The sequence below is a fragment of the Pan paniscus genome, chromosome 18, assembly GCF_029289425.2.
Source record: "Pan paniscus chromosome 18, NHGRI_mPanPan1-v2.0_pri, whole genome shotgun sequence".
In the NCBI taxonomy this organism is placed as follows: Eukaryota; Metazoa; Chordata; class Mammalia; order Primates; family Hominidae; genus Pan; species Pan paniscus.
The window spans coordinates 16,446,833-16,461,768 of record NC_073267.2 but is presented as its reverse complement, the minus strand read 5'-3'; the positions used below and the strand labels follow the sequence as shown (position 1 = coordinate 16,461,768).

Below are 14,936 nucleotides of genomic sequence, written 5' to 3'. Positions count from 1 at the left end.
CACCCCCTCCTGCAGGCCCACCATGCCCACCTGTTGGCCACGATGCTGGGGTAATAGGCCTTCTGGTTCTCGTCCACCTTCAGGTCACTCTGGTGGATGAAGCGCTCCTGCTCCTCGAAGGCTCGAATGACGCTGACCCCCAGCAAGGTCTCGTTGAAATGGGAATAGACCGGGGAGCGGCTGACCGACTCGAGGCGCTTCAGCTGCCGGGAGGAAGCCACGTAGAACCTCTGAGGTAGAGAACAGACGCGGGGAGTTGATGAAGGTTCCCTCCTGCCATCCTCCCAGGGCAGGGCTGTGCTGGAGAACATCTAGACGTAACCGATACCTCCAGGAGGCAAAATGTTAGAGCCGGGCTGCCCTCACAGGGGTGCCCACTCACCTGGTGAACCACAGGAATAGCACCACCAATGACAAGGACAGTGACAATAATAGCTCACGCTTATACAAAGCCCACAGCCCCAGGCATCGTTCTAAGCAGTTTTACAAACATCAGTTCATTCAATCCTCACAAAAAACCTGAGGTGCTCGTTCCTGTATGTGATGGCTAAACTAAGGCACAAAGAAGCTAGTTAATCTCCTCCCCAAGGTCACATGGCTAGCAAGGGGCAGAACTGGGATTCAAACCCAGGCCATCTGGGCTGCAAAGTGCTAACCTCTACCCTGTACTGCCTCTCTGAAGCCTTTCACCTCTAGGGTTTTCTGGAACCAGCAGTGTGGTTTTCGGCACAGGCTTTGAGGTCAACGAGACCTCAGTTCAAATCGTGACTCAACTACTGACTGGCAATATAAACACGACTAACACTTTACTTCTGTAAGCCTCAGTTTCCTTATCTGTAAAATGGGAACAACACGGCTTGCTCGGCCGGGTGGGGTGGCTCATGCTTGTAATACCCGCACTTCAGGAGGCAGAGGCGGGAGATCACTTGAGGCCAGGAGTCTGAGACCAGCCCAGGCACATGGCAAAATGCCATCTCTACAAAAATAAAAAATTATTAAGAAAACAAACAAAACAAAACAAGGCTTGCTTCACGGGGTCATTGTGAGGGTGACATGTAAGAGTTACAGTCTTATATGTGATATGTATTTGCGTGGACACATTATTTCATAAATCATATAGATACGCATGATGTCACTAAGCACAGCGCCTGGTAATACTAGGTTGAACCACAGGAAATGGCTGTTTCTATAGATAAGAAATGAGTATTAGCAGTTTCATACAGTTTGACCTAACAGTAAGCATTCAGTTAGCTGGTGACTATTGTTATCATTAAGTGACAGAATTCCGCCTGTTGATCACATCCCCTCAGGAGTGACTGTGTCCATGCAATGGCCGGTTCCAGCACACTCAGCCCAGCTGAGATGCCCATGAGGATAGGGTCAATCTCGTCACCCCCCTCCTTCAATGGCCTCCCAGCGCTGTTAAGAGTTGCCAACCATGCTTCTTCCCTCAACTCATCTCGTCCTGTAACTCTCCCCTTCCTTCCCTGCACACAGGCCGCCTGCCTCCACCACTATGCCCATCCCGTCCAGGCCATTCCTCATCACCCAGCAGATGGGAGCACAGATGTCACTTCCTCGGGAAGCCCTTCCCATCCTCCATGAGCACCTTCTCCGGGCTTCAGTGTCCCAGCTCCCGGGCTACGATGATACGTTTCACAAGCAGCTCCACCCACCCTCGCGGGCAGATGCTTCATCTGCTCTGCCTCCCCCAACCTGGGCATTCAGCCAGTGCCAGGCACCAAGAGCCTCCCGATAAGTCTTGTTAGATTCAGAACAAAAGCCAACCACCTTCTGCAAGCTTTGTGGAGCTGTGGATCAGAGGCTGCACCAGCCATGTGAGGACACTGCGCTCTCCTAGCCTAGGTTTTTCTCATCTACGCAAAAGGAACTGGTGAGCCCGGGGTTCCTGACTCCACAAGGTGCCTACAATTGCTTATCGACAGGAGAGCTGGGAAAACTAACAAAGGGTTGCTAGGAACTCAGCCTCCCTGCATCCTGCCCTGGGCCAGGTGTACTGGGCTGCTTTGGGGCAGAGTCCAATAAAAAGCATCAATAGCAGCAGGTGGCTTTTACAAGGCCTCTGTGGTTGGCAGCTTCTTTCTGGGTGGCGGCACGGGCGTTAATTGCAACCCACAGATGGAGTGTCTTCTGGGGCCCCAGAAGCTCTGTAAGTGAACCCAGGCACTGCACAACCCCACGCAGTCTCAGAATAGCTGTTCTGCCAATTCCTGGAATGTGGATCAGATATAATTTCTTCTCCAGCTGTTCCCACCGCCTCCCATGAAATCCAGACCCCTCTGCATGGCTGAAGGCCCAGGTGATCTGCCCCATCTTACCCTGGACCACATCTCCTTCCTCTCTTACCAGCTTGCTTTCTGAACAATCCAGATGCAAATCGCTCTCAAGTGTGTTACCTGTTCACTTTCCTCCACTTGCCACTGCCTCTGAACCTTACTTACTGGAAAAATCTAACTGAGATGAATATTTGTTCAGGAATGATCTTATTTTATTTTTTAAGACAGAGTCTCGCTCTGTCACCCTGGCTGGAGTGCAGTGGCACAATCTCGGCTCATTGCAACCTCTGCCTCCCAGGTTTAAGCAATTCTCCTGCCTTAGCCTCCTAAGTAGCTGGAATTGCAGGCGCCCACCACCGTGCCTGGCTAATTTTTGTATTTTTAGTAGAGATGGGGTTTCACCATGTTGGCCAGGCTGGTCTCAAACTCCTGACCTCAAGCGATCCACCTGCCCTGCCGATCTGATGTTTTTTTGAGACAACTCGCCCTGTCACCAAGGCTGAAGTGCAGTGGCACAATGTCAGCTCACTGCAACCTCCACCTCCGAGGCTCAAGTGACCCTTCCATCTCAGCCTCCCAAGCACGTGGGACTACAGGTGCACGCCACCACACCCAGCTAATTTTTGTATTTTCTGTAGAGACCAGGTTTTCCCATGTTGCTCAGGCTGGTCTCGAACTCCTGGGCCCAAGCAATCCTCCTGTCTAGGCCTCCCAAAGGGCTGGGATTAAAGGCATGAGCCACTGCACCTGACTGAACTTCATATAAATGAAATCTCACAGTACCTACTCTTTTTCGTCTGGCTTCTTTTGATCACTATAACATCTGTGAGATAAACCCAAATTGTTGTGTATTAGCATTTCATTGCTTTTTACTACTCAACCATAAATTGTATAATTATATCACAATTTATTTCTCCACGGTCCTGTTAATGGACATTTGAGCTGTTTCCAGTTTGGGCGATTATGAATCAAGATGCTGAGAACATTCTAAGCACTGCCTTTGCTCTTTTTTGTTTTTAAAATATACACTTAGGAATGAGACTGCCTAGTGAGAGGATAAATGTAAATTTAGCCAAAAGCCATTAAAAAATTTACTATTCTATAATCTCAATCCTTAAAAAGACGAGGTTTTCATGTATCTGCCTCCCTTCCAGTCCTGCCCACACACATTATGCATTTCATCTCAGTGATAACGACAGTGCACCTAGAACTTGGTCCTTTGCTGAAATCATTTCCTTTGTTGATGAAAAATAAAAATCCTGGGTGCTCCAACAGCTGAGTCTTCTAATTATCCCTGCTCAAAGCCACATGGCTCCACGGTGTACCTAAGGTCCTGCTATTGGCAGACATTTAAGTTGCCTTCAACACTGCATTTGGCCTGTTTTGTTCTTTTTGGGTCTTTCAGGAAATTTTCCAGCTGGTGTATGAACACAGATAACATATTTGGTAAATGCAAAAAAAAAAAAAAAAAAAAAAAAAGCTGGCACCAATTTCAAGAGGATGTAACAAGACTCCAGGAACTGGACCTACTCTCTCTGATTCCATCACTGTTCATTCTCATCAATCATTGGGCCACAGTGTGGTGGGGCGCAGGGGCCGCATGATTAAACCAAGGACCCCTGGATGCCACCTGAACAGCTGTGCAGCATGGTTTGAGATATGGTGAGCCTCATGGTTTCTTACTCTTGTTTTGCTTTGCAGCTGGAATACTCCCATCTAAACAACCCATCCCTACTGGCAATTGTGCTGCGGTTAATCCTTTAGGGGTAACGGCAGTTTTGGAATTGGACAGACTTGAGGTTGCACTCTCAGCTCTCCCACTTAGCAAGATGCTCCACCTGTCAATTGAAAACATGATCTATCCTGCGATATCCTAAGAAACCACATGTGTTCAAAGAACATATAACCGTTTCTGCAGAAGGGATGCAGCAGAGACGACTGCCTACACAATCTCTCCTTTCCCAACAGAAACTTCTCTTATTTTTTTTTTAGACAGAGTATCACTCTGTTGCCCAGGCTGGATTGCAATGATGCAATCTTGGCTCACTGCAACCTCCACCTCCCAGGTTCAAGCAATTCTCCTGTCTCAGCCTTCAGAGTAGCTGGGACTATAGGCACATGCCACCACACCTGGCTAATTTTTGTATTTTTAGTAGAGGCGGGGTTTCACCATATTGGTCAGGCTGCTCTCGAACTCCTGACTTCAGGTGATCCACCCGCCTCGGCCTCCCAAAGGGCTAGGATTACAGGCGTGAGCCACCGTGCCTAGGCCCAACTAAAAGTTTTTGCTGGGAAGTGCAATGTGCCCAGCTGAAACACGGCACTTTCCAGGGTCCCTTGTGAATAGAGGTGGTCCCGTGACTAAGTTCTGGACAATTAGATGTACAGGTGTCCCTCTAATCCAAGGTTGCACTTTCCATGGTTATATGGTTTGGCTGTGTCCCCACCCAAATCTCATCTTGAATTGTAGTTCCCTTAATCCCCATGTGTCATGGGAGGGACCAGGTGGAGATAACTGAATCGTGGGGGCAGTTTCCCCCAACCCTCATGATAGTGAGTTAGTTCTCACAAGATCTGATGGTTTTATAAGGGGGCTCCCCGACTTCGTGGTGCTCTCATTCTTCTTCCTACTGCCATGTGAAGAAGGACATGTTTGCTTCTCCTTCTGCCAGGGCCTCCTCAGCCATGCGGAACTGTGAGTCAATTAAACCTCTTTCCTTAATAAATTACCCAGTATTGGGTATTTCTTCATAGCAGTATGAGGACAAACTAACACACATGGTTTCGGTTATCCATGGTCAACTGTGGTCCAAAAATAATGTGTAAGTTTTAAATTGTGCACCCTTCTGAGTAGTGTGATGAAATCCCCCCCAGTCCCATCCGCAGTGTGAATCATCCCTTTGTCTAGCAGGTCCATGCTGCAGACCCTCCCTGTCAGTTTAGTCACTTAATAGCCATATTGGTTATCAGACTGACTGCCACTGTACTGCAGTGCTTATGGGTAAGTAATCCGAATTTACTCAATAATGCCCCTGGCTGGGCTCAGTGGGTCAATGCCTGTAATCCCAGCACTTTGGCAGGCTGAGGCGGGCGGATCACTTGACGTCAAGAGTTTGAGACTAGCCTGGCCAACATGGTGAAACCTCGTCTCTACTAAAAATACAAAAACTAGCTGGGTGTGGCGCATGCCTGTAATCCCAGCTACTTGGGAGGCTGAGGCAAGAGAATCACTTGAACCCGGGAGGCAGATGTTGCAGTGAGCCGAGATTCCATCACTGCACTCCAGCCTGAGGGACACAGCTAAACTCTGTCTCAAAAAAAAAAAGTAATAAAAATAACGCCTCTAATGTGGAGAAGTAGTGATACTGGCATATTGTTATAATTGTTCTATTTTATTATTATAAATTACTGCTATTAATCTATTATGCCAAATTTATAAATTAAACTTTATCATAGGTATGTATGTACAGAAAAAAACAGGATATGTAGGATTCAATACTATCTGCAGTTTAAGGCATCCATTGGGGGGGGGTCTTAGAATGTGTGCCTGCAGATAAGGGAGTAGTGCTGATTCAGCACCCATATGCTCCCTTGCCCTACTTCCCTTCCTTGATCTCGCTGACTGAAATATAGATATAATGGCTGGAGCTCCAGCAGCCACCTTTGACCAGGAGGCCAACTTAAGAATGAAAGGGGCCTGGCACAGTGGCTCACGCCTGTAATCCCAGCACTTTGGGAGGCTGAGGCAGGCGAATCACGAGGTCAGGAGATTGAGACCATCCTGGCTAACACGGTGAAACCTCGTCTCTACTGAAAATACAAAAAAAAATTAGCCAGGCGTAGTGGCGGGCGCCTGTAGTCCCAGCTACTCGGGAGGCTGAGGCAGGAGAATGGTGTGAACCTGAGAGGTGGAGCTTGCAGTGAGCCGAGATCACACCACTGCACTCCAGCCTGGGAGACAGAGCGAGACTCCATGTCAAAAAAAAAAAAAAAAAAAGAAAGAATGAAAGGCTTGTATAAATATGGTAAGATTTTTTAAATTTTTAAATAAAAGCAGGTATCTGGGATATTAAACTCATGAAGCTGCAATACCAGCCCTGAACAGCCTACCTCTAAGTTTCTGTTATGACAGAGAAAAAGAAAACGTCTATCTTATTTAGGCTGCTATTATTCATGTTTTTTCTTTAGTTCCTGCCTCCTGCAGGAGGCTTAAGAACTAAAGAATTTTATACTTGAAGAAATTTTAGGCTGGACGCAGTGGCTCACACCTGTAATCCCAACACTTGGGGAGGTCGAGGTGGGCGGATCACCTGAGCTCAGGAGTTTGAGACAAGCCTGGCCAACATTGGTGAAACCCCGTCTCTACTAAAAATACAAAAATTAGCCGGCCGTGGTGGTGCGCACCTGTTAACTCAGGAGGCTGAGGCAGGGGAATCACTTGAACTGGGAGGTGGAGGTTGCAGTAAGCCAGGATTGTGCCACTGCACTTCAGCCTGGGTGACACAGCTAGACTCTGTCTCAAAAAAAAAAAAAAAGAAATTTTAATAATGAAGTTGTCTTTATAGTGATAGGTTTTGTTTCCTTTTTGAATTGACAGGTGGAAAAATAAAACTTAGGAAAAAAGTGCATTCCACAAAAAAGTGCATTTTGTTATTGTGAGCAAAAAAACAATTTAGGTATTCGAAACTGACAAAAACAAATCTACATGCTTCAAAAGCACCACACTGGGGACATGGTAAGATAAAACGAGGCTTTAGGTAACACTGGTATATAATGCACAGTAGGGCTTGTCCCGAACACTAAGACCTCACCCCTTACCTGGACGAAGAAGTAGATGAGGCCGAGGGGCGGGATGATGATGGCGGCGATGGGCGTGGCCAGCAGGATAACGATGCAGGCACCAATGACGTTGAACAGGGAGCCCATGAACATCTTGATGACCTCCGGGATCATGGAGTCCACTGTGTCCAGCTCCTTGGAGAAGCGGTTCACCAGGTTCCCACTGGGGGTCCGCTCAAAGAAGCTCATGGGTGACCGCAGGATGCTGTGCAGCAGGTCCACGTGCAGACAGCGGGAAGCCAAGATCCCCCCGATGGACACGGCCATGGAGTAGCCAAACACGGCGATCCCTGCAGACACTCGGAGTTAAAACTCCACAATGCAGAGAGGGAGCTGACCAGGCACTGCAGGGAGGAGTGGCCATGTGGACGAGGCAGGCCTGGACTCCCAACTTCTAATAATAATAATAATGATGAGCCAGGCATGGTGGCTCACACCTGTAATCCCAGCACTTTGGGAGGCCGAGGTGGGTGGATCACTTGAGGTCAGGAGATCGAGACCAGCCTGGCCAACACAGTGAAACTCCGTCTCTCCTAAAAATACAAAAATTAGCCAGGCGTGGTGGTTGGCGCCTATGATCCCAGCTACTCGGGAGGCTGAGGCAAGGGAATCGCTTGAATCCGGGAGGTGGAGGTTGCAGTGAGCCAAGACTGCGTCCACTCCACTCCAACATGGGCGACAGAATGAGACTCCGCCTCAAAAAAAAAAATAGTAATAATGATGATGATGATAATGGCAGCTATTATTCAGAGGGTACTTCCTATGTGCTAAGCACTGTGCTGGGTTTTACATGTAACTAATTTTTATGATGACTCTGAATAACTTCTATTACTACCCAATTTACAGATAAGAAAACTGAAGTCCAGATAGGTGAACGCCTTTGCCCTTAGTATACTGTGCCTAGCAGAAGCAGAACTGGGATTTTAATCCAGACAGCCTGCTCTTAATCCACATGCCATATTCTTCTAGACCAGGGGTCCCCAACCCCGGGGCCACAGATTGGCAGCAGTTCATGACCGGTTAGGAACCAGGCCCCACGGCAGGAGGTGAGTGGTGGTCACCTCCGGAGCATCAGCGCCTGAGCTCTGCCTCCTGTGAGCTCAGTGGTGGCATTAGATCCTCCTAGCAGTGCGAACCCTATTGTGAACCGTGCATGCAAGGGACCTAGACCGTGCGCTTCTTCTGATAATCTAACTAATGCCTGATGATCTAAGGTGGAACAGTTTCATCCCGAAATCACCACCCACCATTTCCATGAAACCAGTCCCTGGTGCCAAAAAGGCTGGGGATCGCTGTTTTAGAACAGTGCTATCTGAGATAATTTTCTGAAATGATGGCTACTGAGCACTTGAAACGTGTCTAGTCTAATCAAATAAATCTTTAATTTTATTTTTCTTTTGAGATGGGGTCTCTCTCATCCTGTCACCCAGGATGGAGTACAGGGCTGTGATCACGGCTCACTGCAGCCTCGACCTCCTGGGCTCAAGCAATCCTCCCACCTCAGCCTCCTGAGTAGCAGGGATTACAGGCATGCGCCACCACGCCCAGCAAATTTTTGTATTTTTTGTAGAAACAGGGTTTTGCCATGTTGCCCAGGCTGGTCTTGAACCCCTGGACTAAGCAATCCACCCGCCTTGGCCTCTCAAAGTGTTGGGGTTACAGGCGTGAGCTACTGCGCCCAACGTTTATTTAATTTTAACAGTTGAAATTAAAATAGCCACCTGTGTCTTGTGACTACCACACCAGACAGCACAGCTCTGGAACAGACGTTGTTGCTGTGTGAGTTCAGATAATACCACACCCTCTCTGTTCTCTACCTTCCCTCAATTATAATTTGTAGGCCACAGTCCTTTCCCCTAATGGCAAGGAAAGGGGAGGGGAGGGATTGAGAGACTCAAGGAATCCATGTGTGCTCTGCTACCGGTGGGTTTTCCCAAAGCCACCTCCTGGAGATCCTGAGACATTGGTGGTCTCTCAAACAATCCACAGGAGGGCACTGTGTGTTCCAGAGCAGCAGCTTCCTAGGAACAGAGAGGCTTCAATCTCGGCCTCTTTAATCGGGAAGACACCCAATAGGCAGGGGCTCAAGCAACAGGCTCTGGAGTCAATGTTGCCAAATCCCATCTCTGCCACTTACCAGCTATGGGACCTCTTACTGGTCACTGAATCTCTCAGTTTCCTCATCTGTAAAATGGGACAATGACGCTGACCTCGGAGCACTGTCGAATGTGAAGTCCCCACCTGGCAGTGTGCCTGGCATACAGAAGTGCTCAAATGTGTCAAGACTATCCATTTACTGTGTATATATCATACGGACCATACATGTGTATTTGCAAACATGGCTCTCATACTGCATAGCACAGTGGATAACAGCGTGAGCTCCTGAGCCAGTCTGCCTTGTTCAATGCCAATGCTGCCATGTATTAGCTGTGTGACTTTTGGCAACTGACTCAACCTCTCTGGGCCTCAATTTCTGTATCTCCAAAATGAGGGAAATATTAACTCCTACCTCACAGGACTGCTGCAAGGATACAATAAGTTAAAACACGTAGAAGTGTTTAGAACAAATCCAAGCACCAAGTAAATGCTCACTAAATGCCAGCTGTTATTATCAACGCTGCTGCATTTGAGGACTCCCATAGGACCACACAGAACAGTATAGAGCAGGGTTTTTTGTTTGTTTGTTTTATTTTTTGAGACAGGGTCTTGCTCTGTCACCCAGGCTGGAGGGCAGTAGTGCAATCATAGGTCTAACTGTAGGCTCAAACTCCTGGGCTCAAGCAATCTTGTGACCTCAGCTGCCCAAGTCGCTGAGACCACAAGCGCATACCACCACGTGACCTGTAGTTTATTTTGTTTATCTATTTTTTCTAGAAACAGGGTCTCACTACGTTGCCCAGGCTGGTCTCGAACATCTGGCCTCAAGCAATCCTTTGACTTCAGCCTCCCAAAGTGTGGGATTACAGGTGTGAGCCACCATGCCTGGCCAACAGCAGGGTTTCTCAATCTTTTGACAACCAAAAGCATCTCCAGATATTGTCAAACATCCCTGAGGGACAACACTGCCCATAATTGGGAATTACTAGTATAAGCCAATTTCCGCCCTCAGTCAGCAGGCAAAAGTCCGCAAATGAGACCTCATGGAAGCTCTGTCACCGTGACAAAGCAAACATGGTCAAGGGGGTCCTCCCAACCCTCAGTGCTTCCAGAGGCCTCTGTTCTCAACTGTCCTCATCTGTAAAATGGGCACACTGGAGCACTCCTCCCGTCTACCACCAAGGCCCATATGAACAAAGCATTCAAACACCCACTCTACAAATATCTGAGTGTCTACTAGCTGACAGCTACTATTTTTCTGGGTTTGGCTTCCCACAAAACGCTGAGGACTCTAAGGATCCATTTCTATAATTAGACAAAGCCACAACAGGGGCCCAAATCAGGCGGGGTGGGAGACAGTGGCACCAACCTTGTGAAATGCCCAGGGCTCCATAGACGCTCAGCCGGACTTTCGTGTGCTCCTGAGTCCCGTTGACGATGGGGTCATCAGTCCAGAGGCTGAGCCAATAGTTGGAAGCCAGCGCGGACACATGGTTACACATGAAAAGGAAGATGCTGAGAAAGGAGATGAAGAGTCCGATGGCCTTCATGTAGTCCCAGTACACGGAAAGCTTGACCTGGAGATCACAGGAGATAAGGCAGCTTAGCACATGCACGCACCCAGCCCCAGCCCCACAAGGTCGGGGGCTTCACCAGCACTGCGCCACCCAGCTGCCTGCCTTTGCTCCTACGTAGAACACCCCTCCCCTTTAGCTATTCAACAAAGTCAGCAGTAAACAAAGTCGAGGGCCAGGCGCCGTGGCTCACACCTGTAATCCCAACATTTTGGGAGGCTGAGGCGGGCAGATCAACTGAGGTAGAGAGTTCGAGACCAGCCTGGCCAATATGGCAAAATCCCGCCTCTATTAAAAATATAAAGTTAGCCGGGTGTGTGGTCGGCACCTGTAATCCCAGCTAATTGGAAGGCTGAGGCAGGAGAATTCCTCAAACCCAGAAGGCAGAGGTAGAAGCAGTGAGCCAAGATTGCCCCACTGCACTCCAGCCTGGGCGACGGAGTGAGACTCCGTCTCAAAAAAAAGAGACAAACTCAGGGTCTCTGCCCTCATGCATGGAGCTTCCAGTCGCGTAGTGAGATAGGCTCCCATAAAGTCATCCCAGATAAATGCATCATCACAGAGAAGGGCTGTAAACGGTGCCCAATTCCACGTGAGTATAAAATCGGACATCCTGACCTAATGCAGTCTAGAGAGGTATTGGGGGAGGTTTTCTTCGAGGAAGTGACATTAAAGAGTTAAACCAAGGCTGGGCGCAGAGGCTCATGCCTGTGATCCCAGCACGTCGGTAGGCCGAGGCGGGTGGATTACCTGAGGTCAGGAGTTTGAGACCAGCCTGACCAACATGGCGAAACCCCTTCCCTACTAAAATACAAAAATTAGCTGGGCATGGTGGTAGGCACATGTCATCTCAGCTACTCGGGAGGCTGAGGCAAGAGAATCGCTTGAACCCAGGAGGCGGAGGTTATAGTGAGCCGAGAATGCGCCACTGCACTCCAGCCTGGGTGACAGAGTGGGACTGTCTCTAAAAAATAAAAAAAAATAAAGAGTGCTGGGCATCGTGGCTCACACACCTGTAATCCCAGCACTTTGAGGGGCGGCAGCAAGTGGATCACCTGAGGTCAGGAATCCGAGACCAGCCTGGCCAACATGATGAAATCTCACCTCTACAAAAAATACAAAAATTAGTCAGGCGTCGGGGCACATGCCTGTAGGCTGAGGCACAAGAGTCGCTTGAAGCCGGGAGGTGGAGGTTGCACCAAGCCAAACTTACTGCACACCAGCCTGGGTGACAGAGGGAGACACTGCCTCCAGGGGAAAAAAAAAAAAAAAAAAAAGGAGTTAAACCAGCTGAAAGTGGAAAAAAGGTGGCAGAACCAGCATGTGCAAAGGCCCTGAGGTAGGAGGGAACACAGTGCATCTGGGGAACTGAGAGAAGGCACTGGTGGCTGGAGCCAGGAGATCATGGGGCAGCAAGGAACAAGAGGCTGGAAAAACCGGTCGCAGTCAGACCACACATGGCATGGGAGACTCGGGTCAGGATTCCAACTTTTAGCCAAGACTGACAGAAAGTAGAAGCCACCAATGAGTTTTAAGCAACGTGTGACATGTTGCCTGGCAACCAAGGCCAAATGTCACCTCAACACCACAATTGGGCCAGCCTCCTCCAACTCTTTTTCACTCTGAGCACAGAATACCATCTCACCCATCTTCCCAGTGCCCAGTTCGCTCCAGGAGGTGAAGTTTGGAGTTTCTTTCCCTCGTATATTCCCTGTGGAGCCCAGCATGGGGCTAAACAAATGTGTCTAGCTGCCTGACATGAGAGACAGGGCAATCTGCTTTAGGCCAGCCCCCACCTAAACCACCTGACTTGGTTTCAAGAAATTCCAGGGATCTTTACCCGTGTCTGTGCTCATTGTCATTTCAAGCTTTTCATGCTGAATTTTGGGTCATAAAAATCATCTGGACTGGGTGCGGTGGCTCACACCTATAATGCCAGCACTTTGGGAGGCCAAGGCAGGACAATCACTTGAGCCCAGGAGTTTGAGACCAGCCTGGGAAACACAGTAAGACCCTGTCTCTACAAAAAATTTTAAAATTAGCTAGGTGTGGTGGTCCACACCTATAGTCCCAGCTACTCAGGAAGCTGAGCAAGGAGGATCTCTTGAACCCAGAAGCTTAAGGCTGCAGTGAGCGTTGGTCATACCACTGCACTCCAGCCTGAGCGACACAGTGAGGCTCTGCCCCTCACCAGAAAAAAAAACAAAAATCATCTGACCCTACGGTCTAGCTGAAAGGTAACAGATGAAAGATAACAGGTCTGATGTGTAACTGATTGCTTCCTTTTGAGTTTTCAAGTCTCCATTCTGGAAAATGAAATATGTGGGTGAGGAGACAGGTCATAATTAAGAATGTGTTTATTTCACCACTTGGCTTTGTCATGTGGCCAAGTTGCCTGCTGTCCCTGAAATTAGCCTGCAGCGTTCAGGAACCTCTTTCTCATGAGTAGTGGAATGTGGTGGGCTCAGGGGTCAGAAATGACAAGTGTGTGGCCAGGTGTGGTGGCTCACATCTGTAATCCCAGTACTTTGGGAGGCGGGCCAGTCACTTGAGCCCAGGAGTTTAAGACCAGTCTGGGCAACAGGGTGAAACCTCATCTCAACAAAAAAATTAAAAAAATTAGTCAAGCGTGGTGGTGCACACATGTAGTCACAGCTACTTGGAAGGCTGAGGTGGGAGAATCACTTGAATCTGGGAGGTGGAGGCTGCAGTTAGCCATGATTGTGCGACTGCACTCCATCCTGGGTGACAGAGTCAGACCTTGTCTCAGAAAAAAAAAAAAGAAAACAAATTTTAAAAAAAAAAAAGGCCGGGCGCAGTGGCTCATGCCTATAATCCCAGCACCAGCTCTTTGGGAGGCTGAGGCAGGCAGATCACAAGGTCAGGAGTTTGAGACCAGCCTGGCCAACATAGTGAAACGCCATCTCTACCAAAAATACAAAAATTAGCTAGGCATGGTGGCGCAGGCCTGTAGTCCCAGCTACTCGGGAGGCTGAGGCAGGTAAATTGCTTGAACCCGGGAGGCGGAGGTTGCGGTGAGCGCCATGGCACTACAGCCTGGGCAACACAGCAGGACTTCGTCTCAAAAAAAAAAAAAAAAGACACAAAGAAACGATAAGCGTGTTGTTCCTGGCTCCACTCTTGGTCCAACTTTGACAAGTAACAAGCCCCCTGGCTTTGATGTTCCTTGAATATAAAATTGGAGTTAAATGAGGATTAAATGGGCCTGGCATCTCTGGCCCTTCCTTCCCATGTCCTGCGATTTGGGGTAACTTCTCTGGCTTCCTGGAGGGTCACTAAGGGTAAGGCAAGAGAGGACACCAGAGTCACCTCTGCCCCTTGTTACAGTCCTGACTCTGATGACAAGTTAAGGAAGAAGCCAGGAATAGACAGTCCTCGGAAGCTCTGGACACATCCGGGCAGATCTAAGAGAAAGTGCCCCAGCCCCACTCCCCGGCTACCACCTTTCATGTTTTTATTTGTTTTTCTTTATCTGCATGCTTATTGTTTACCTACTTTAAAAATTCCATTCCCTTTAAAAAACAAAAAACAAAAAAAACCACATTTATTTTTAAAAATAAACTTTGGATCACCACCATAAATGGAGAATTACTAACACTTGCCCAAAATAGACGATCTTTAAAAACAATAAAACAGGAGCTCAAAACCCGGTCTCCTTGTTACAAAGAGAGGATAGTGGTTGTTAGGTTGAGAAGGCAGGGTAGGGCCCAACTGGTACTTTCTCAGGGACGTAATCATTAGGACCAAATGAGAGATGAAAAACAGGCAGGGCGCGGTGCTCACGCCTGTAATCCCAGCATTTTGGGAGGCCAAGGTGGGTGGATCACCTGAGGTCAGGAGTTCAAGACCAGCCTGGCCAACATGGTGAAACCCTGTCTCTACCAAAAATACAAGAATTAGCTGGGCGAGGTAGCAAGTTTCTGTAATCCCAGCTACTCAGGAGGCTGAGGCAGGAAAACTGCTTGAACCCAGGAGGCGGAGGTTGTAGTGAGCCGAGATCGCACCACTGCACTCCCGCCTTGGTGACAGAGTGAGACTCTGTCTCAAAAAAATAAAAATTAAAAAAAGAAAGGAAACAAACATTCCTCTGTCATTTAATGTGTCTGTG

The 14,936-nt window shown here is 48.4% G+C and overlaps 1 protein-coding gene and 1 long non-coding RNA gene across 8 annotated transcripts in view; one reads left to right on the top strand and one right to left on the bottom strand.

The window, feature by feature from the left end:
* ABCC1 (ATP binding cassette subfamily C member 1 (ABCC1 blood group)) overlaps positions 1-14,936 on the bottom strand; it is a 186,958-nt gene that overhangs the window by 20,793 nt on the left and 151,229 nt on the right. For all 7 annotated transcript variants that reach the window (XM_034950822.3, XM_034950824.4, XM_055099364.2 and 4 more), the window contains 3 exons: positions 10,603-10,810; positions 7,116-7,426; positions 31-230 (listed from right to left, as the gene is read on the bottom strand). In XM_034950822.3, the coding sequence (XP_034806713.3) occupies positions 31-230; positions 7,116-7,426; positions 10,603-10,810 (719 nt within the window). The remainder of the gene's footprint in view (positions 1-30; positions 231-7,115; positions 7,427-10,602; positions 10,811-14,936) is intronic.
* Positions 237-14,936, top strand: part of LOC117977848 (uncharacterized) — a 53,329-nt gene continuing 38,629 nt past the window's right edge. The window contains exons 1-2 of the long non-coding RNA XR_008621322.2: positions 237-3,959; positions 4,888-4,992. This is a non-coding gene — a long non-coding RNA (uncharacterized LOC117977848). The remainder of the gene's footprint in view (positions 3,960-4,887; positions 4,993-14,936) is intronic.